General features: G+C 53.6%; 1 protein-coding gene across 4 annotated transcripts in view; it reads right to left on the minus strand.

Annotated features, from left to right (window-relative positions):
- Positions 1-10351: 10351 nt before the first annotated feature.
- The window catches only part of DPP6 (dipeptidyl peptidase like 6), a 1158816-nt gene continuing 1146432 nt past the window's right edge, over positions 10352-22735 (minus strand). For all 4 annotated transcript variants that reach the window (XM_078343379.1, XM_035255081.3, XM_035255078.3 and 1 more), the window contains exons 21-26: positions 21937-21991; positions 18423-18534; positions 16465-16523; positions 15187-15259; positions 15007-15080; positions 10352-12231 (exon numbers count right to left, since the gene is read on the minus strand). In XM_078343379.1, coding sequence (XP_078199505.1) covers positions 12085-12231; positions 15007-15080; positions 15187-15259; positions 16465-16523; positions 18423-18534; positions 21937-21991 — 520 coding nt within the window. In that variant the 3' untranslated portion in view covers positions 10352-12084. The remainder of the gene's footprint in view (positions 12232-15006; positions 15081-15186; positions 15260-16464; positions 16524-18422; positions 18535-21936; positions 21992-22735) is intronic.

The raw sequence follows: 22735 nt of genomic DNA on the forward strand, positions 1-22735 counted from the left end.
TTCTGTCCATGTCTCTCTCTCCAGGTGCTCAGAACTGCCACATGAGCTGGGCGCCGTTGTTGGGGGAGGGAGGGGTGAGGTACAGGAAAAATGCACACTCTCCCTGACCCTGGGAGCTTGTCATTCGGGTGGGAAAAAGCCCATTTTTATTTGTGGACATGCCTGCCCAATGCCACAGAAGAAACGGTGTCTGGGATGGAGGGTGTGGGCGTCTTCCCTCCCTGGGCTGCAGCCTCTGTTCATTCTGGAAGCCCTGCCCCATCAATGAGCCCGTGTTCACCCGAGGTAGCGCTGCCCTGATGGAGAGTCTGACACCTGCTCACTGGAAATAAGTGGGAAGGGGTTTGGCCCTCGATTCCCAACTCCATTTTCAGTGATGGCAGCCTGGGCGTTTGACGCTGGCCATGGTGGAAACACGTACCCCACGGAGATCCGCAAACTCTGTAGATCGGGGTTTTCTTTTCTTTCTGTTAGGAAGGCAGATGCCAGCATGCCACTGAGGCAGTCATCTAAGTCCAGCTCCAGGTCATCAAAGCCCTCAGTTGCTGGAGTCATAGAAGACGCCCCCAGCCAATGGCCTGGTTCTGCCTCCTGCCCAGCAAGCACACATGTAATTCACAGAACAATCCTTCTGACTTTTAGACAATACTAAGATTTCCACAGAAATGGTTATTTAGAAAACCACACATCTGCTAATACGTCTGAGCCACAAAACTGCAGTAGTCTTGGTGCATTTGAAAACGGAATTTGGAGACATTCATGGGGCCTGTTTCACTACTAGTCAATGAATTCATCATATTTATGTATTTATGGGCCAGACGTGGTGGCTCATGCCTGTAATCCCAGCACTTTGGGAGGCTGAGGCGGGAGGGTCACTTGAGGTCAGAGTTTGAGACCAGCCTGGCCGACATGGTGAAACCCTGTCTCTATTAAAATACAGAAATTAGCCGGGTGTGGTGGTGCACATCTGTGATCCCAGCTACTCAGGAGGCTGAGGCAGGAGAATGGCTTGAACTCGGGAGGTGGAGTTTGCAGTGAGCTGTGATCACACCACTACGCTCCAGCCCGGGGGAGAGAGTGAGACTCCATCTCAAAAAAAAAAATGTTGAAAATAACCACCCTTGCCCACGGAGAATACTGGCAGTGAAATCCAGCGGAACCAACTCCAGTGGAGAGCCTTGCTCGCTGACCTGCCGGCCTTTGGGTGCCAGTGGGTCTCATCACCGGTGATGACCTACATTTCACGGACTTTGCCCCCTGCTCTCTCAGGCCCCTGCCAGCCTCGAGGGCTCCTTGCCAAGTGTGCCTGGACCCAGACGCTCCCACACAGCTGGGAATCAGCTCCATTGTGTGACTGGCTCAGGTCAGACAGCTGCTCCTGTAGTATCTGCTGCCCACTTAGACACATGGGACCATCCACCACCTCAGAGCCCTCCACAGCCCCCAGGTTCCAGCCATCATGACCAGCAGGAGGCTGCTGCAGGCCCTGGGCTGCCCAGGTGGTCCCAGTTCTCAAAGATTCTCTGGACTGACTGCATGGATCTCCCTCTGGGCCTTGGAGAGTGCTCCCTGCCTCTCAAGCCAAGCCAGCTCTCCCTCTGTCTCCCAGAAGGCCAGTTCTTCAGCTCCTGTGGGAGGGCATCTTGCAGACCAGTGAGCCCTGCTCACCTCTCCAGGCACCTGGCCAGACGGCCTTTCTTCTCTTCCAGCCCAAAGAAATCAACCTGCTAAGGCCAGCCTATTACTCAAATACACAGAGGTCACACCATTCACCCACTGTGCCCAAACGTGGGTAGACTCAGGGTTGGGATCCAGCCTCCCTTTCGAGGGGGAGCGGGTGGTGGCAGCATGCTTTATTATCTGGGACCAGCGACTGTGTCTCTCTGTTCCTTTTGTTTCCTCTGCGCAAAACGTAAATAATAGTAACACAACCTCATGGGGCAGTTGTAGATTAAAATGTGTTAATTGTGCAAAGATTAAATGTGTTTATCCACCAGAATGCTAGCACAGCACTTGGTATGGAGCAGGCTTTTCATGAGTGTTAATTATTATCATTAATGTAGCTATTGTGGTCTTCGGAGTGAGTGGATGCACAGTCATCTGCCTCGTGTCTAATGCAAATGCTTAGTTGTCCCAAATAACTGACGACTACATGGCATTTGCAGTGAGAGGTTCCAGGCCCCAGGAGCAGGCTGCTGCTGGTGCAGGCCAGTCCTCACAGTGCAGGGTGCTGGCTGGCATAGACTTTGACTGCAAAACACAGAAGAGGCCAAGATAAAGAAGATAGAGAGTTCTAATGAGGGACACCAGGGCTGGCATAGTGTGCCCGCCTGCCAGGAGCCAGGCGGCATCTGCTTGCTGTCTGTCACCCTCAGCTCAGAGCTTCCACCTTGCAGACCAAGGCCCTGCTGGACCTTCAGGAACCCAGAGGGAGGAGGGAGAAGATGAGACCAAGGTGCGTCCCTGCTGCCTTTTGAGGAAGTGTCTTGGCAGCTGCCATGTGGCATGACGTCACACATCCCAGTGGCCAGAAGTGAGGCTCAGCGCAGGGCTGGAACAGTCTTTACTCTGGATGACCACGGGCCCAGTTAAAAACTGGGGGGCCCACTTCTAAGAAAGAGGGGTGGTGCTGGGGTGGACTCCGGGCCGTGTCTGCAGGAATTTTTCTACCGTCTCACTTCCTGCCATCTGTGAGCCCTTCCTGATTTAGCAGGGATTTGATGCTTGGGACTAGGAACCAGTGACCTACATCAGATGGTTCAGAGTCTGTGCCCACTCTTGAGGGTACTTATGTCCCAGCCTATCCAGTATTTACGGAAAGGGTTGTCCTGCAGAGGCACCAATGCAGGTCCTGGCAGAGTTTGAGGGTGGCTGGGAGTTGTGTTAGTTATCCAACGCCGTGTGACAAATCACTGCAAAACTTAATGGCGTCAAACAGCAGCAGTCATTTACGATGGCAGCTACTTTAGATTTGGAATTCCAGAGCACCTTGCCAAGGATTCCGTGTGAGAGTCTCTCCTAAGGTTGTAGTCAGATGTCACCTGTGGCCATAGCCACGTGTGGGACCGACAGAGGATGGAGGTTTCACTGCCGTGGTGAAAACTAGCTACTTCCTCTGGGCTAATCATTGACATTTCTGCACCTTCTTTCTCTCATCTGTGAAACGGGAAGAGTTGTGTTACTTGCCTCATGTCCTTCCCGAGGATGTTTTGAAACTCCAATAATAACAACGGGGAAACGGCAGTGAACGCATTCTCCTTGGGCTGAAGCTCACGGCTGCTACTCAGCTGAGTGGGAAAGTCTTCTGTGAAAGTCTCAAAATTTGTTAATAGCCCTTTTCTAGAGAAAGTGAAAGAAAACAGTGAGATTCTCTCATCGTCTGGAGGTGCCTCAATGATGCACCCCATCCTGAAGCTGTCTCATAGAGTGGGATTTTTAGGGGAGTTTAGTCCACACCTAAACACGTAGGTGGCTCCCCTCCATGGCTGGAGAATTAGAATTGCACTGGCTGCTGGTGGGGGGCCTCAGTTCCTCTCCACATGGACCTCTCCATGGAGCTGCTTGAATGTCCTTGCAACATGGTGGCCAGCTTCCCATAGAAGGAGCCATCTGTCCAGGAGACAGACAGAAGCTGCAGTACGGTTAATGATGGAGACTTGGCAGTCACGCACCATCACCTCTGCGGTATTCTGTTGCCACAGGGGTCAGGCCTGATTCCATGTGGGAGTGGATTACACAGTGACAGGAATACCGAAAAAGGGGACAGGGTTGGCAAGGTGTTGGTGGGCGGCTACCAAAGTGCTTCTTTCATCAGCTCAGCAGGACTGCAGCCCCATTCATCACTGTGCAAGTTCAGACCCGCAGAAATTAACACCACGAATCTTCACAGTTTGACTCTAGGTCTCCTGAAGGGTCTCTTGACCCACTGGGATAATTAATTTTGGAAATGGAAAATTTCCCCTTTTTCTTCAATGGAAAAGCTTTGAATGGGAGTTAGGGTTCTAGAGCTGGTTCAAGTAAAACCTAGCTACAATCTCTGGGCAAACCACTGACATTTCCTGCCCCTTCTTTTTTCCATCTGTGAAGTTGGAAGGGTTGTGTTATGTGCCCCATGTCCTTCCCAAGGATGTTTTGAGACTCTAGTGGTCACGAAGGGGAAACTGCAGTGAACCCATTCTCCTTGGGCTGAAGCTCATGGCTGCTACTCATGAGCTGAGTAGAAAAGTCTCAAATTGGTTAATTGTTCTTTTCTAGAGAAAGAGAAAAGTCAGTGAGATTCTTGCATTGTCTGGAGGTGCCTCAGTGGCTCTTCCAGTCCAGACGCTGTCTTAATGAGTGGGATTTTTAGGGGAGTTTAGTCCACAAAGTCCAAAGCCCATTCGCATGAATGTTTGTGTTTCCAGAGGCCATTCTTGGTGCCACCAGGATGGTATTAGATGTGCAGGGACACACACATTGGCACGCGATTTCAGGAGCTCATAGACACCCTGCAGCCCATCCCTGAATTTCCCTTATGGTGGAAGTTTCAAATTAATAACTCTTGCCTTGCAGGGTGATACGTGAGAGTCACTTAGGGCAACCGAAAGAAATTAGGCCATGTGTGAAAGAAAGCAGGCAAATAGTTTAATTAAAGTGGACATTCTGACACAGGCTCCTGCCAGGCTGCAGCTGCCCTCTGGGAAAATGGGTCTCATTCTAACTTTGTTAACCTTGGCTTGGCCTAGAGTCAGAACTGCAGACCGAGTCTCTCAAAAATAGCTTCCTGGGCATGCCAAGGCTGTGGGGCCCGGGGATGAAGGCCAGCCTTCCTACAAGGGCACAGCCTCGGCGTTGAGACCTACACATGTTCTAAAGGCAAGTGTCTGGCTCCGTTACTGCAAACCTATGTCCACTGCTAGAAAGTTAATTCCTGCGAGGAGCTGATCTAGTCCCTTCCCTGCCCTGACGGTAATGACGCTTACAGTGATCACACCCCTCACTTGTGTAGCATGTGGGTTAACAAGGACTTGATCACCCCACGTTTAACCTGTACAGCACCCTGAAGAGGCTGGTAGTGGTTCCATTTTAAGAATGAGGAAGTTGAGGCTCAGAGACGTGAAGTGGCCTGCCCGATGTTGCACAGCCGACTGCAGCATGTGGTCTCAGGCCTCACAACCCCAAAGATGTGGCTCCTTCTGCTTCGTGTCACCATCTTCCTCACCATGCAGACCGTGTGAACCCTAGAACGGCCCCGTGGAGGCTGCTGAGGCTGCCAGCCCACGTTCCCGCCAGGCTGACACAAACCACGTTAGATGAAATGGATGACAAGTCATGGGTGGGGTCAGCCTCTGGAAAGTCAGTCCCATCAGTTATGATAACTAAAGTCAAATCCAGAGAGCCCCAGACTCTCCTCCAACTTAGGAACTTTCTCTGCTGGGGCCCAGGCTGGGAGGGAGGGGCGGCTTCTCCGTGCCGAGGATGCTGCCAGTGGGTCCTCCAGGCTTCTGCATCAGTCACTGGGCTTTGGAGCGAAGGCGCCACCAGGCCTGCAAGCGGTACCTGGGCTCCATGGCAGAGGTGTGGCAGGAGCTGAGCTGCCCCCAAGCGAATCCCCTGCAAGTCAAGGGAGGGGTTCCAGGCCGGCTGTGTCTGGTTTGGGTGGTGGCAGTTCCCTGACTGACATCGTGGAACCAGGGTGCGGGCCGTCTGCGTGGCCCCGTCTCTCTGTGCAGCACACGGCACTCGGGGTGGTTGGCCGGCCCGGTCCTCTCCGGGTGGAAGCCGGCATCCCCACCAGGTGAGTGGTGCTGGGCTCGCCGAAAGTCGACTGGGCCCACAGCTGTTTTGTCTCATTTCCTTTGTAGTCGTACTTCCCACTCCAGTTGTAGGTTAAATTGGGATCCCTAGAAACGGACTCTCCCAGGGAGCGCTGCCGCGGGCAGGTTCACTGGAACTGCCCTAGGGAGACGCGCATGGGGGCTGAGGGGGACGTTGCCCTTGAGCCTCAGCCTCAGCTCGTCCCCCAGGACGTCACCCTTGAGCCTCAGCCTCAGCCCATCCCCCAGGACGTCACCCTTGAGCCACAGCCTCTGTGGCTGGGATGACCTTTGAGATTGTCCTAAATTGAGACAGAGTGACTGGGTATTGGTACCAACCAAGGTGCCACATAGCCAAGGACAGTCACACAGTCCTGCCATGTGGCACTCCTGGGAGGGGCTGTGACCTTCAACCAGGCAGGTCCCCTGTGGGCGGGGTAGGCCAGCCAAGCACCCGGCTGTGAGAAGTTCAGCCCACATGCTCAGGAGCGGGGCCACAGTAGGGCCTGGGCTCTGAGAGGGTCCTGGGTGGAGCACAGTAGTAGCCACTGAGCCGAATTGGATTCAATTCACTTAAACTCTGGACAGTGAGCATAAAAACAAAATGGTGTCATTCCTAGAAAAATGAAATTGATTTGGAAAAATTCAGTAAGGACAAACTGCTAAAATAAAGGAGTTGAAATAAGCTGTGGGCAAGACAACTATAAATGACCGGGGACCGCATGTAAAACTCGGCAAGGACCTGCCTTCAGATCGCTTCACCACAGGCTTTCCGTCCCTGTTCCGTTTACGGAGTTGAGTTTTTTGTGCTGTGACACCTGAGCTTGTGGTTCACACATGGATATGAGCAGAACTCTACTCACAGAGCTCAAGAAGGCGCTGAAGATGAATGAATGTTTGTCTGTGAAATGAAACATTTGAATGGATGTAAATACATTCATATCATTTTGAAAAGCCTTCTCCTATTTCCCAAACACTTCATTGTCCACCCGGCTCTGCATACAGTGTTGAGGCTTCCGTGAGCTACTGAGCCAGCCCAGTGGAGGCACAGGGCACATTCCCACTGAGGGAACCGCGGGCATGGCGGCTAGGTCACCGTCAGCATCCGCCCGTTTCCTGCGGACCCCCAGACTGTGATGTTGTGACCTGGCTGGGTTCTGCCCTCTGATCGCAAACGTGGTTCTATGTGTTCAGGCTTCTGCAGTGAACAAAGCAGACACAAATTGTGGCTTTTTGGGGTTTCCTTTACTCGGGCAGGCAGGGCGGCAGTGCGTTCGTTGCTAGGCACACCCACGGTGGGCCTGGCACATGCTATGTGCGGCCCGCACTTTCTCCTGCGGGGAGGCGAAGGAGGGGCGCGGCTGACCCGGCTCTTCTGTGTGTTTACCTACCTCCTTGAACTTCTGGTCACTTCTGATCCCAGCCTGGGAATCAACACAGAGCTACCTTGCGGCCATGCATTGGATGCAGGCAAGCCAATCGGTAAGAGGATTTCTAGAAGGGATCCCTGAGCTGGACAGGAATCGGAAGGGCCATAGCGCTGTGGTTTTCTCAGAGCCTGGATCCTGGAGCCCACGGCTCTGAGAAACCAGCCGAACCCAGCTCCGTGCTGCCTGGAGACTGCTTGGGACACCCACATGTGAGGATGAGCACCCCAAGGGACCGGGCCAGACCCCCTAGCCCAGTTCTGCAGAGAAGGGTGGCTGGCTACTGCTGGGGCCCTGAGGCCAGGCCTTGTGAGTTGATCAGGAAAGAAAACACAGCAGGGAGAGAGGGCGGGAGGAAGGCGGGGCTGTGGCCGCGGCCTGTGTGGCTTTGCGAGACTTTCTTGCCTTCTCTGGGCTTCAGATTTCCTAACTGTGTAGTGTCAGTGGCTGAGTTCGGATGGAGAACGAACATTTCGGAGTGTGTGGTTTGCAGAGGGGACAGGAGCAGCCCTGGAAGGCTGCCCGTCTGCCCATCTCGACCCCTGCGGAGGCCCAGCAGGGAAGCCAGTCTCCAGAGGCTGGGTCCACCTCCTCTGCTCCCTCTTTCCCCAGCCTCAGAGTCCACAGGCCCCTCAGCAACTCTTCTTTGGAATAAAAGAACATGTATTTTCTCCCTGGAATGAGAGGGTGAAAATAAACAAAGACCACATGGGACAGACTGAATGCTATGTTTCCCCAAATTCACTGCTGACACCGTGACCCCCGTGTGATGGCCAGAGACAAAGCCTCTGGGAGGTGATTAGTGTTGGAAGAGGTCCTAAGTGTGGGATTCATGCCCTTGTAAGAGGAAACATCAGAGAAGTCTCTTCTCACACTCTTACTCTCTCTTGCCCTTCTCGCTCTGCCACGTGCAGACAGGAGAAGGCAGCTGACTGTAAACCAGGGAGAGAACCCTCACCAGGAGCCAAGTGTGCTGGTCCCATGATCTCAGACTTCTCGGCTCCAGAACTGTGAGAGGTGAAGTCCTGCTAGTTAAGACTCCAGTCTACGGGACTCCACTGTGGCAGCCTCCAGTCCACGGGACTCCACTGCAGCAGCCTCCGGTCTGTGGGACTCCACTGTGGCAGCCTTTGGTCTGTGGGACTTCACTGTGGCAGCTGAGCTAAGCTGGCACTGAAATGAGTGTGAGCAGAGGCTGCTTATCCAGAGCTTGCTCCAGCAAGGGGGACACTGCTCTTACCTGCGTTTGGACAGGGTGTGGGCAAGCTTCACCGTGGCGAAAAGGAGGCTGCAGGGATGCTCTGGCTGGAGCTGCCAGCGTGGGAGGCTGGAGGTGCTCAGAAGCTGGGCGTCCCAGGAGATTGGATGTGGGTATTTGGCTTTTCCCAGTTGGTTCTGAGTTAGGAGCAGGGCTGAGAACGAGGGAAGCTGGTAGTTACCACTCAAGTCCTGACCTCTGGGACCAACCGCTGCAGCATCTGCAGGTGTGGGTTAGGGCCCTGCCCTGATTTATGGCCAGCCCTTGTCCATGGGTGCATGCAGTCTCTCATCGGGCACCCATCTGTTCCTAATGTGCAGCTGTATGCTAGAAGGAAAGCCAAGGGAGCTTCTAAAAATGTCCTTCTGGGCTCTTCTGTGAGAGGTGGGATTTTAATAGGGGCTTCCGGACAGCAATCAATCCCTTAAGAAATCACTGTGTCTGGGACGGTTGGGTCAGGCAGGAGGGGAGTGATCATGTTTTCAGGCCAGTGGGGATGAAGGTCCCCCCAGGTGCACATCTTGGGGAACCTGCTGGCCTGTGGCCTCAGCGATGCCCCAGGCAGCCCAGAAGTCGGGACTGTAGTCCTGGAACTGGGTGCTGAGGAACCTGGAGGAACCCCGACTAATTTAAAACTGAAATAAAAATAGCACTCTGCTGTACCACACAGGTGCCATTTGAACACACAGAGGAGGCTGCAGTGGGGGGCTCCAGCCAGACGGGCATGGCAGCCACAGCCGCAGGGTAGCCTGGTGAGGCCATGTGGGCATCTCCCCAAAGCCATCCTGGAGCTGGCGAGAGGCAGAGGGCTCTCCAAGTGGGAACCGGAGTGGCCTTGCTGGCTGCGGCCAACACTGTTCTCAGGGCCAGGCCTAGCTCAGTGTTTTCCGATGTGGGAAAATACGCCTTTTGAGCAAACAGTCAACTCCTGTCTGGAAAGCTGGGATGGGGAGACTGGCCACCTTCCAGGGTGGGGCCAGGGAGAGGGCCAGGGTGGCTCACAGAGACCCTGTGTAGGGGAAATGTTAGACTTAGATGACCTCTGCTGCGTCTGCTGTGTTGGGTTTTTAAAAATCTCTTTTCTCATTTGATTATTAACTTTTCTTTTTTCCTTTTTCACTCCTCCCCCACCCACCTGCTCCATGCTTTCTGTGATTCTTGACCCACATGGTGACAAGAATCAGCTAATTCAACGGGGCTGACAGGACTGATCCCCTGTCTCTGAGGCAGCAGCTGCTCCATGATTGGGAGGTATTTATTTATTTATTTATTTATTTAATCAATCCCTTGGCTTTCAGGCTGGGCCATGTTTACATCAGACATTGAATTAACAGCAAATGAGTGGATGAATTTCCAACAGATGGAGACATTTTCCTAAAGTTTCCTAGGCCAGGCATGGTGGCTCAAGCCTATTATCCCAGCTCTTTGGGAGGCTGAAGCAGGAGGATCACTTGAGGCCAGGAGTTCAAGACCAGCCTGGGCAACATGGCAAAACCCTGTCTCTACCAAAAACAATACAAAATAAAAATAAAAATTTAAAGTTTTCTAGTGGTCAATGCTATGGCTTCCACTGAGAATCGATTTCACTCTCGGTGTTAGGGACTAGCTCTGCGCCTCCACCCTCAGACTTCCAGGGCATGATTCAAATCCCTTTTCTTGGATTGATTTGGGCCTTTGATGTGTTCGATGGTTGTGTCCTTCCCCACTGCCCAGACTGCTGCTGCCACGGATGCAACCTTCATTTGACGCACACCAGGCTCTTGAGGCCTCCTTCTTGGAGGGCCGAAGCGGGTCCTCTGAAAGCCTCCTGAAGCCCTGCACACTTTCTAAGGTGAGACGGTGGAGGATGAGCAAGAAAGGAGCAATCCGAGTGGTAAAATAATGTTTTATTCCATGGATGAACAGACGCTACCATGCCACATCCCACTTCCCTCCGACCAGATGTTGTGGCCAGAGCTGGCTTCCCCTTCCAGACCTAGCTGGCTCTGCAGTCGTTCAGGCTGATTGAAATTGCAAATGCACAGTCACATAGCACTCGGATCTGTTCTGCCCGTCAGCACGTTGGGCCTTTCACAAATGGTGATGAATCACCTTTAAAAAACCTGGTGATGGAGACCTTCCAGTGACCCAAACTATGACGGACGTTCAGAGCTTGTGTGGATAAAACCAAAACCCCAAACGCCAAACGCAACAGGGACGCATCTCCCCCACAGGGCTGCGAGCTGGAGAAGCCAGTCCTGACATTCAGCTTGTCTACAAGCTCAAAAGGAAATGACGGCAATGGATATATTTCAAACTAGCACTTCTAGAGTCCAGATCAGCCAGTGTCGCATGCAGGCTCAACACCGGGTTAGCGCTGGCAGGAGGAGGCGGGGCGACTGCACAGAGGCCTGGCACACATTCCTTCCTTTATATACAACAGAATGAAATGTACACGGGAACGCCGACTGCACACTGGGTCAGGGCGTATCTTACAAGGCTAATGTCGCACGTCATCAACCTCCTGCGCGTGGCAGGAAGGTCACGAAGCCACCCCCGGGATGGAAGAAGGACGTGCACATGCCCACAGAACCCTCAGGACTCCCGTGGCCCGAGCACACACAGCAGGCCTGGGGCTGGAGTCGATGCTTTGTCTCATTTCTGTGTTTTCACCAAATGCCATGTGAAAAAGCTTGAGACTGTACCAAGGAGGACAAGGATGGCCATAAGGACGGATGTACATAGACAGTGCACATCTGCAGCCCAGCCCTAGCACAGCTCAGTGGGACAGGTTTCACTCATGTACTTCTTTTAATGGGTATTACTGGCTGTCTTCCCGGTCAGCGTTCAGGAGCGTCACCAAGACGTCTGAAGACAAGCTTGAGGAGGCAGCGGTTGCTTCTGATCTGCTTCTTCATCCAAACAAGCACAAAGTCTACACATACACTGGAGAAAGGAGAGCTCAACAAAGCCGAACCGAAAACAGCACCGCAAAACAACCCCATGACGGAGACAGTGGAGCGTCCGGTTAAAACCATAGAAAAATACGCGTTAATTCTATCAGGTTAACCATTAGCGTAGCTACAGTAAGACTCTGTACAGAAAAGGGTTTGCTTTCCGGTAGCCCCTCACCATGTGCAATGTCCTAGTGACAGGAAGTAGCAAGCCCGTGTGTGAACGCGCCCGGCCAGAACAATTGTGCTGTAACTGCGGGGTGCATGGCGCTGTGGCGTAGACAGGGCGTGACGCTGCTAACGGGATCACAGAGGCGAGCGTGGGCGGCTCTCATGCTTCCGCTCGATGGCTGGAATCTAGGGGCCGGTGTCCCCGGGCTGTCCTGGGCTTCGCCGCCACCGTCCTTTGCTCCGTTCCTTAGGGGAGGGGCCATGGGTGTGTCGGTCTCTCGGGGGCCAGGAGGAGGCGCTGCGGGGACAGAGCTGTCCCCGGTGCCGAGGAGGCCGTGGGTGATGACTCCGGGGGAGGAGCCTGCTTCCCTTCTGCATCCGAGACACGCATGCTATGGAACGCCCGGCCCCGCCGCTCCGAGGGAAGAGGGAGGGCGGGGAAATCCCTCAGTTGCATCCGGTTGTAGAAAGAGCCACGTCCGTGCCTAGCGCGACTGAGGTTAGTCCTCCTCCTCGTCCTCTTTCGCTGTGGCTGCCAGCAGCTTGTCCTGGATCCTGAAGCATTCCACGAAGAAGTTGATGATGGACCGGAACAGATGCTGTTTGAGGGTGGTGCTGGTAAAGTAATGGCTTTCGTCCGGGTAAATCTGCAAGGAAGGCACAGAGAAATGACTCTCCCTGGGACGGAAACCCGACGGAGAAATGACAGTCCCTGGGACGGGAACGCGACGGAGAAATGACAGTCCCTGGGACGGGAACGCACAGAAGGCGTGGAGCCTGGTGAAACCTGGGCCCTGTCCAGGGCTGGATTTTAGTTCACCAAGTGAGTTTCCCAACCAGGTCACTCCTGAGGGAAATGCGTCTTCCTCCTGGGAGCTCCGTCTGTCTGTGCCAGTCGGAGGGGCCCTTCCCTAGCATGGAAATGCACCACCCGTTCATGAAGCCAACCAGCCTTCAAACAGCGCCACTCCGCCCAGTGCCTAGCCCTTGCCAGGCATAGCAAACGCTCAGTGGGAACTGGGTGAATACATTGGGGAGCTCTTCATTCAGCACCCTACAATCTAGATCTGCTTGCTTGAATTGGCAACGTGCATACGAGCTTGGGGACTACAGAGCCACAGCCCAAGTTTTCAGGGTGTCAGGCTCTGAAAAGAAATAGAATTTCATGCCTCAAATCCCAGCACTTTGGGAGGCCGAGGTGAGTGGATCACTTGAGGTCAGGAGTTTGAGACCAGCCTGGCCAACACAGTGAAACCGTCTCTACTAAAAATACAAAAATTAGCCGGGTGTGGTGGAGCATGCCTGTAATCCCAGCTACTTAGGAGGCTGAGGCAGGAGAATTGCTGGAACCTGGGAGCCGAGGTTTCAGTGAGTGAGCTGAGAGCTCCACTGCCCACCTGTGCTCTCAGTTACACTCTGAGTGTGGGAAACTCCTGCGGAGGGCTGTATCCTGGCCTGTGTGCCCATGGGTCCACCCCACTGAGTTTGTGGCCTGGCTACTCACTCTCTGCGTGACTGTGGATGGGTGACTTGCCTGAGCTCAGATTCCCAGTGTGTCAGGTGGGGAGGATAATCGCAGTAGACTCAAGCTCATAACACTTTGTGAGAATTAAACAATCTGATAGCCATGATGTACTCTGAACGAGGCCTGGAATGTAGGTTTAGTCCCAGATGTCAACAGGATGGCGACTATTCTACTGCCAATGCAGTGATGCCACCATCCCCTAGGAGCGCTGTGACCCATCTGTGCATGTGCAGGGATTCAAAGCCTGCATCTTATTTTTTTTAATTTTTCTTTTTTTGAGACAGGGTCTCACTCTGTCACCCAGGCTGGAGTGCCATGGTGTGACCGTAGCTCATTGCAGTCTTGACCACCTGGGGTCAAGTGATTCTCCCCACTCAGCCTCCTGTGTAGCTGGGACCATAAGTACACACCACACATCCGGCTTTTTTCTAAAAACCTTTTGTAGAGATGGGTCTTTCTATATTGCCCAGGCTGGTCTCGAACTCCTGGGCTCAAGCAGTCCTCCCGCCTTAGCCTCCCAAAGTGCTGGGATTACAGGTGTGAGCCACTGCACCCGGCCCAAAGCCCACACCTTTCTGTGACACTAGACTGCCTTTTCCTGCCTTTCCTGTATGTTTTTGGAGGGTGAAATTCGCCTTTGTTTTAGAGTATTTATTAATGCTGTCATTAGGCTCTGATATGTCATGAAAACATCAGGTGATACAAAAGGGTTTGGGGCAGGAAGCTTTCTGCTCCTGCCTCAGGTCCCGTCTCTCGGCTGCTACCTGGGGCTGGGTCTGGCTCCAGATGCATGGGGTGCCTGTGAAGGCCGAGTGGGTCCTCCTCCCTGACACCCGTGGAGCCTTCGGTGATGCAGGCTGTTCTGTATCTAGGGGGTTGAGCTCACCCCCTATCTTGGGGAGTGACCCATGTGAGCACATACAGATGGACCTTTGGAGCTACTGTGGTCAGTGAACACTGCCGTGGCAACTGCCACACTCACTATGAAAAAATCTGAAATCTGAATGTCTTTCAAAAAGAAACTCAAGTGTGGTGTAACCGAGTCCCTCTGTCCTTCATCCACACTGGGGTCCAACTCCCTTCTGGCCGGAGCTCTCCCTGCCTGATCAAGGCCACATGTGGTCCCTTCCTCCCACAAGTGGGGATACTGGAGGCTGAGGCAGTGGTCAGCCCAGGCAAGGGCTCTCTGAGGGAGGCGGGGTGCCATCATTTGCCCCTGAAAAACTCTCCCATTCATCTCGGACCTGAAGAGGCCATTGGGTCATACCTATTTCACCAAAGGAGCAGATGGCAGGAAGGAAATGGCAGAAGTTTCCAGAGACAGCCCTGTGCGCTGCTGGGAAAAGCCCAGATTTGGGGCTGTTGGGTCAGCACTTGATGCTGCTATGGACGGGCCATGGGTTGGTTCTGGGAAAGTGGGTTCAGTTCTGGGAAGAGCACCCCTGTTTCACTACTGCCCAGCTACCCATGGCCCCAGGAAGTCCTGTCAGTGCTTAGTAATATGTGGTGTTGGCCAGAGGGAAGAAGGGGGAAGTTTCAGGGCCTGGTGTCCCAATCCCCACACCAGGATACCCCCAGCCACACGCTGGGTGGGGCGGGTGCTGGCTCGGTTCTTCTCACTGCCCAGAGGAAGGCAGCGGGCCTGGGGTGGGAGTACAGGGTGGCGGCTGCTCTAAAGGGATTTAAACTTGGCTCAAGTACAGAGCACAGCTATCGTTAATTACAAGAAAACGTTAAGTATGTGCTGATTTCCAACCTGCTGGGACCCTGCTCATCACCAACCACCACACTGCAGGTGTGTCTCTTGCAATGCAATGCCCTGAACACCCATCAGGTCTTTCTCCATGAGAGGAATGTCTCGCTCCAGGTTCAAAACAGAGTAACATGCATACTGTACCTGTAAGCTGTAATTAGCCTTTCCCCTAATTAGGTGTGTGATGAGTTCTGCTGTGTGCTGGAAATGAATTTTTTCTGTTTAAAAAAAAAAAAGAGAGGAAGATGTTTGTTAAAAGCCATGGTGCTATCAAGGAGGAGGCTCTTGCCGGATACATAGTGAATTCATGTTTTCAGTCCCTACCGTCGGCAGTGGCATGAATGATCAGGAACTGCTGTTCTTCCAGGGCGGAGACTCGATGGGCTACCTTGGTCATCTGCACATGCGGGGAGAAGGGGACAGAGTTAGGGGCTGCATGGCAGGGAGCCAGCCGTTCTGCTTGGAAAGCTGACTGAGAAGGTAGGGGAAGGGTATTGAAAACACCAAGTGCCCGGAGAACTGGGATGCTTTATATCTGCAAAGAAATGCAGGCAGATCTCACAAGCCCAGCGATATGGTTTGCCTCTGTGTCCCCACCCAAATCTTATAGCTCCCCTAATTCCCACCAGGTGTGAAAGGGACCCAGTGGGAGAGGACTGAATCGCGGGGGCGGGTCTTTCCTGTGCTGTGCTTGTGATAGTGAATAGATCTCGCGAGCTCTGATGGTTTCATAAGGGGGAGTTGCCCAGCACAAGCTCGCTCTCTTTGCCTGCCGCTATCCATGTAAGGTGTGATTTGATTCTCGTTGCCTTCCACCGTGATTGTGAGGCCTCCCTAGCCACGTGGAACTGTAAGTCCATTAAACCTCTTTCCTTTATAAATTGCCCAGTCTCAGGTATGTCTTTATCAGCAGCGTGAAAATGGACAAATACACCCAGCTTTCCCCCATATTAACTCTTCTTTTGGAGGAGGAAGGGGTGGAAGAGAAGAAGGGAAAAAGAAAGAGTTTCCTTCAACTCCAGGTAGCTTCAGAGGGCCATCATGTCACCTGGAGCCACAGGGAGCTGACACCCTGGACAGAGTCAGTTCCTTTGTCCAAGTTTCCACTGTGAAAATGCAGCCCTGCCTGGCCCAGGAGCTCTGGCCTCCCTCCCTGCCCCCAGCTGGAGAAACACTGTCTGACAGCCATACCAAATCAGTAGCTCTGACTCAGGAGGTCCTATCAGAGGGGCTTTTTGCTCCTCAAACAAGAGCTCACTCTCCCCCAGTAGCACAGCTCTGGCTGTCGCGAGAGCTGGGAGTCCTGTGCACCGCAGGTCTCCGTGGACGCTGGCACTGACTCCCCCATGAAAATCCTCTCACTTTCTTCCTCATCCCTCAAGCTCCGTAGTGAGAAGTCAGGCGGAACCCAGAGAGGACATGTTAACCTCCGTCTACAGTCTGGTGGAAGGATCCTTTGGAGGTTTCTGAGTGGGCTTTGGTGCTGGAGAGGGAGAAGCATGGGGCTGGGGAAGGCAGAGTGGGCCATACAGCCAGGGCAGGGTTGGAGACAGGGCAGAGGCCGACTGTCTCATCACATTCTCCGGCTGTACCCAAACATACCTCGTAGGCTCTATTGTCAAGTCCGTGGAGGCCCAAGTACCTCTCGGAAAACGCAGAGGCTGCACAGAAGCAAAGGGTGGAAGGTTACCTCTGGGCTTCGAGGCCCTGTGAGCACAGTGCGCAGACTCCAGGGAGGGCCCCGGGATGAGTGGGAGGGGTTGGGGGCGGGGACACAGACTGACTCCCACTTGCCACTTGCTTGGCAGATTGTTGATTTTTTAAAAACACCACCTAAATCCTTTGGGCTTTACAACAGGAACCTTAACGTGTGTGAGTGTCGGTGGTGGGGTTTTCATCAGCATCGCAGAACCTTAATTAAGCAAAATCCGGTGAATCTGATTCCTAAATAAATAAGATAACCTCCTACTTCAACACTTAGGAGGGGAGCGGGTGGTAAGAGAGCACGTTTCCATCAAGATTTACTTGTTTTTTAAAAAGTCCAGGTGTGCCCCTGCTCTTGGTTCTGCATGAGGCCCTGCGGTCAGCCAGGCGACAGGAGGAGGGTGGGGGCTTCTCCCAGGGCTGATGGCGGAAAGGGCTCTCTGCACGGCACCCCCAGCCTGCCCAGTAAGCCTGACAGCAGCCAGGAGACAATGAAGAGAACAGGCTGGTTTGGGGCACAGTGACCCATCAAGACACGGTGGCAGCTTTTACGTGCATTTGAGTCACACAAATCTGAAACGGTGTGATTAAATAATTAGAGTCTCACTGAATTTGAAAGTACCACCCGCATTCCCGTGGGAAAATTCCTTACAGGATTCATATTTTGGACCCAGAGAGTTCCTGTGTAATCACAAGTGGAAATTTGCCTTGGCATGAGCCGGTTGTGAAGATGGGCATCTGTCAGGAGACTTAGCTGCACCAGCCAGAGGGCTGCTGGGCCCACCTCGGTCCCTGCCCTAGTGGGCGGTGTCCACGGGGCTCGGCCGTCACAGCGGGGCTGGGCTAGGTGTGGCAATGGGGCTGGACTTGTTCCTCTAAACCGCAGGGAACGTCATGCTCCGGCGGGGCTGTGGTGGACCAGGAAGCCCCCTCTGTTTCCACCTCACTTGCCAGCTCTGCTTAGGGTGGGGTCCGCTGGAGCAAACAGCCTGGTCGCTACAGAGCCCCGACCGGAATGTGAGTTCTTGGGGCCACAGAAAAGACCTCTCTGCATATTCTAAGAAATGGGTTCAGGTCACGGAGCCCCTCCCATTCAGAGAAAAAGGGTTGTGTGATGATAAGGAGGAGAATGCAGGGGCCTGGAACCCCCAAACACAGCAAAGCCCCTCTGTGCCTGGGCAGAGGTCTGGTTCCCACACGTGGGTGGGCTCATCTCTATCTGGTCCCCACAGCAGGTCACCCTGACAGCCTGCCCCGTCTCTGGCTTGTGCCCATGGAGAGCCATGCTCTCTGAGGACAGGTGCTAGCCAGGTGCCTTTGCATGGCCAGGGAGAAAGGAAGGCAGAGCTGAGCCACGTAGACCTCCACTGAATCGCCCTCTGCTGGCAATTCCCTCCCAACCACCCCTTCCTTCTCTCGTAACTCCTGCCCACCAAATACCTATGCCCAGGCATGGATCGCAGCACAGGGCCCTGCCCGGGTTCTGGGAGTAGAGAGGAAGGGCAGCTCAGCAGGGCCTGTGGCACTTGCTCCCCCACTCACACCCCAGCTTCCTTGACCCCGCTGCTGCAAGCTGAGCACTAGTTCTGTTTCCAACTTGTGGTCTACTTGGATGGGATGTGGTTTATAGGGATCTGAGGATTGGCCATTTTCATTCAAAATGTATCACCTGAGACCCTCCCCTCTCCTTCCCCAGGTTCTTCCTGGGAGGTCTCAACCATCAGCCCAAGGTGGCGACTAGACTGCAGGCACCTGTGGTTAGAGAGATGGAGGTGCTACGGGGAGGGCTGTGGGGCTGCGCAGGGAGGGAGGGCATGGGGGCGGGGGCCAGCGCTGGGTCCCGCAAGGCTATTTACCATAGAGTTTGAAATCTGTTATTGGAGAGACAGCAGAGCCGCAGGTGAACATCTGGCCCTGATTTTCCCCCTTTGCTGGGAGGATGTAGGTGCTCAGGTAACCACCGTAATCCTGGGGAGAATGCAGAGAAAAGACAGTTAGGAGTCCCGGCAGTAACTCAGCACGAAGCAGCCTTGGGCAGGGACACCGCCCCAGAGCAGCCACTGCCTGGCAGGTTCTCTGCTTTTACAAAATGTGCCAATTGGAAAGTTGTTTAGGGACATGACGAAATGAAATGCAAACCCCTTCCCACTCAGCGTTATGTGATGCAAGCCTTCCCCGCTCTGGGGCTTCGTGTCAAGACACGTGAGGATGAACTGCGCCGGTGCATTGGAAAGGCAGGTGTGGACTGTGTCCTTCCGGCTCAGCGTCTCTCTACAGGTTTCTGGATGCCTCCCTTGTCTACGGGCCGGGCTGAGCCATTGCACTAGATTCCGAGGGAGGGGCCAGGCGGCTGTCGTGCTCAGCACAGGGCCAATGTGAGATGGGCGCTCCCAGGTGTTCTGTGTTCAGGTGAGTCCTAGACTCCTGCACGGCCGTGGCCTCGATGGACGTGAGGAAGCCTCACTGCAGCACAGACCTCCCCAGAGAAAGCACTATGTCCTTGCCGGCTTGGTGCCTTTAGAGCTGGGTGCTCAGATGAGCTGCAGCCTCCTGAGATGACCCTGAGGGAGCTGGGGAAAGCAGGGAACTATGTCAAGTGTCTGTGAGACAGGGCATGTAACAGTGTGTGTGTGGATGTCTGTGTGAGTATATGGGGTATGTGTGCGCATGTGTGTATAAGCACATGAGCATGTGTGTAAGCCTGTGTGTATGCATGTACGTGTGTGAGAACATGTGTGAGCATGTGTGTGGGCCTGTGTATGTGTGATCATATGTGCCTGTGAGCATGTATGAATGTTTATATGTGAGCATGTGTATGTAAACATGTGCATGTATGGTGAGCATGGATGTGTGAGCATGTGTGAGCATGTATATGTGTGAGCCTATAAGTGTGTGAGCATGTATATGTAGTTGTGTGATAGTATGTATGTGGGTGAGCATGTGTGTGTGTGGGCATGTGCATTTGTGCGGATGTTTGGGTGTATGTGCATGTGTGAGCATGTGTATGTAATCATGTGCATATATTGTGAGCATGTGTGAGCATGTGTGAGCATGTATATGTGTGAGCCTGTGTGTGAGCATGTATATGTAGTCCTGTGTGTGGATGAGCATGTGTGTGAGTGAGCATGTGCATGTGTGAGAATGTGTGTGCATGTGTGAACATGTGAGCATGTGTATGTAATCGTGTGCATGTACTGTGTGTGCACATGTATGTGTGTGAGCCTGTGTGTGTGAGCATATGTATGTAATCGTGTGTGTGTGAGCATGCATATGTGTGGGTGTGTATGTGGGTGAGCATGTGTGTGTGTGTGAGTCTGAGCACACATGTTCATGGGAGCATGGAGTACAGAGAACCTAGGCACCTAACTGAGACCATGAAGCCCATGTCATGCCACACTCGCCCAGGATCACTCATTTGTGACCTGCACCATGGTTCAGGTGTACTCCTTTCATGGGGCAGGAGCACCTTGTCTAATGATGATGAAAGAGTATTTTCATTTTCTGAAAAACAGTATTTATTGTCAATGAGCTCCACATGTTCTTACAAGCCATTCCTCATTTTCTTTAAAACTGTTTTCCTGCAGGGCCACACGGCCTGCTCTGGTTTAAATGGGAGGCTGGCGATCTTCTGCAGGGGGGTTTTCAGTTTCGAGGAGAACCTGCAGGACACAATGCCCAGGTACCCCCTTGCTCCCCAGGACACCTCTGGGTGCAGGGTGGCTGCTGCTCCCCTGGGCTCTGGGTCCCAGGTCCTGTGATGCCTGATGAAGCCACCAGGCTCAGTTGGGCACATGCGAGGTAGAGAGAATGGACCGGTCGTCACGTGCTGAGCTGCTAAAAGGGTGATGCTTCATTCCTCGGAGGAGAAATGCAACTGTGTGGTCTATGGACCTCTACCTCAGGCTTGTTAAAACAAAACAGAAACTGCTCTGGAAAGAGGCCCAGGATCCACCGGACAGAATGGCAAAAAAAGACCCTGGAGCCAAGCTGGGGCACATGTCTGGCGGAGCTCAGTGCGGAGGTGCAGGGTGTGGGGTGCATCAGCTGTACTCGGACAGGTGCACGGGGTCCCCTTTCCCTGAGGCACCTTGGCTGCCAGGGCTTCTGGACCAACCTCCTGTTGAGAAAGCCAATTTACCCCACGTGACTCCTGTATTCTCTGTGTCCGGAAGTGAAGTATGAAAGGCCCTGAGTGGGTGTACTATGTGTGGGCACAGGAAGGAGGCCCATCCCTCAGGAGTGGCATCCATGCACATGTGAGGCAAAGTGAGGACTGGACAAAGACTGACCACAGCCCAGGCTCCCTGCCTTTCAGCTGGGAAGTCACTTCCATGACGGTGGGGAGAGGTGATGGCTATTGACACCTCAGTTATAGCTATCAATGACCCAGTGGCTCCCGGCCTCCCGGGCAATGAGTGGACCTCTAGGCACCTGGAATGCACCTCTAGGGCTCTGTGCCCAAGCTCTGAACCAAGGAGGGAAGCCACCTGCCCTCCTCTTGACCGCCTCACCTCCAGCAGGTAAGGAGCAGGTATGGGAGGGTTCCCACATCCCGTTTCTAGGAGCTGCCCATGGGCCCAGGTCTTGAGTGCCTGCTGGATTCTGAGGCACTCGAGATTTGGAGGCGATGATATAAGAGGCACAGTGCTAATTACCTGTCCAACCCTTCACCTGTGGGAGCGTCACGGCAAGCCCTCCCCTGCAGGGCCTGTGCTGAGGGTCATTCTCTTGGAGGGGAGGTGGGTCTATGCCGACCCATCTGTGTGCTGGCCTTGAGATCAAGAGGCCCCAGGTCTAAGGAGAATGCGGGGCCATGTGCCAGGGCAACAGCAGGTGGCCCTACAGGGACCTAACTCCAAACTGTGAGCCTCCGCTACAGCTGAGCCTTCCCAGGCTGCAGCTTTCTGACGGGGGACCCCAGATGGGAGCCCCCCGTCTGGTTTGAGAGTTCACTGCGAGACCCTCCTCACACCCTTCCTTCCGTCTACGTAGACATGGTAATTGACATTGTTAGGCCCATCAAGACATCCAGAAATAGATTCCTGCTTCCCTTCTTTCCTGGGCTACCCTGCTAAGAGCTGCAGCAGGTGGATGGGAGAAAAGCCATTGGTAACATATTAGAGCTCTCCTGCGAGGAGCTGGCTTCTCTTTCCTTCCAGATAATGTAAAAAGAAACTGAAAAATGAGCCGATGAAATGAAAGCTCCCATTGATTGAATCACTAAGCGCCCAGGCTCTCGCTCTTAAAAAAATCATTACTTGCTCACCAGCAGACCGAAGACATTCTGAGTAAACCAGGGTTAGGCCTGGGTAGTGACGCAGGCTGCACTGGAGCTAAGGGGTGTTGAGACTCGGGGTGTCGCGGACTCACCTTCCCGAACACGGCCACGCGCGTCCTGTCAATGTACTGCTCCTTCAGCATTGTCCTGCGGGGTCCAGGAGGGGAGAGGGGGTTCAGTGCACATCCTGGTGGTATCTTGTCTTCCCATGGCCCCGAGCCATGTTTTCCAACCATTTCAAGTAGGAAAACCCCTCTTCAAATAAAAAGCAACCTTACCATTCTAATATAATGGCTCATTGCTTTAATTTAGTGGCAAGTCAGTATGTTGACATTTAACAGCTCAAAGCACCCTGGCAATAACTCTCTAGCACCTCCATGTATAGAAGCTTCTCGACCATGCATGAGCCGTTAATCCACAGCCGCAGAGGCCCTTCTGGGAGACTCACCCCTGCGGCCCGGGGCCCACTTGCTGCTATTCGGCCCTTACCCGTGCCTGTGACTCCAAGCACCCAGGTGCTGGGATGAGCCTCGGGGACTGGCAGGGATCCATGGAGCTCTGCTGTGCTTCTGGGCTTGGAGTCGAGCCGTGAGACCCCATCCAACCCGCACTGCCCTGTTTCCAATTTCTGGGAGGAGGCCTCTGTCGTCGTCTTTTTTTTTTTTAATTACATTTTAGGTTTTGGGGTACATGTGCAGAACATGCAAGATAGTTGCATACGTACACACGTGGCAGTGTGTTTTGCTGCCTTCCTCCCCTTCACCCACATTTGGCATTTCTCCCCAGTGTAAATTAGTTCAAGCATTGTGGAAGACAGTGTGGCGATTCCTCAAGGACCTAGAAATAGAAATCCCAGTAATGGGATTGCTGGGTATATATCCAAAGGACTAT

The sequence above is a fragment of the Callithrix jacchus genome, chromosome 11 (assembly GCF_049354715.1).
Source record: "Callithrix jacchus isolate 240 chromosome 11, calJac240_pri, whole genome shotgun sequence".
NCBI lineage: Eukaryota > Metazoa > Chordata > Mammalia > Primates > Cebidae > Callithrix > Callithrix jacchus.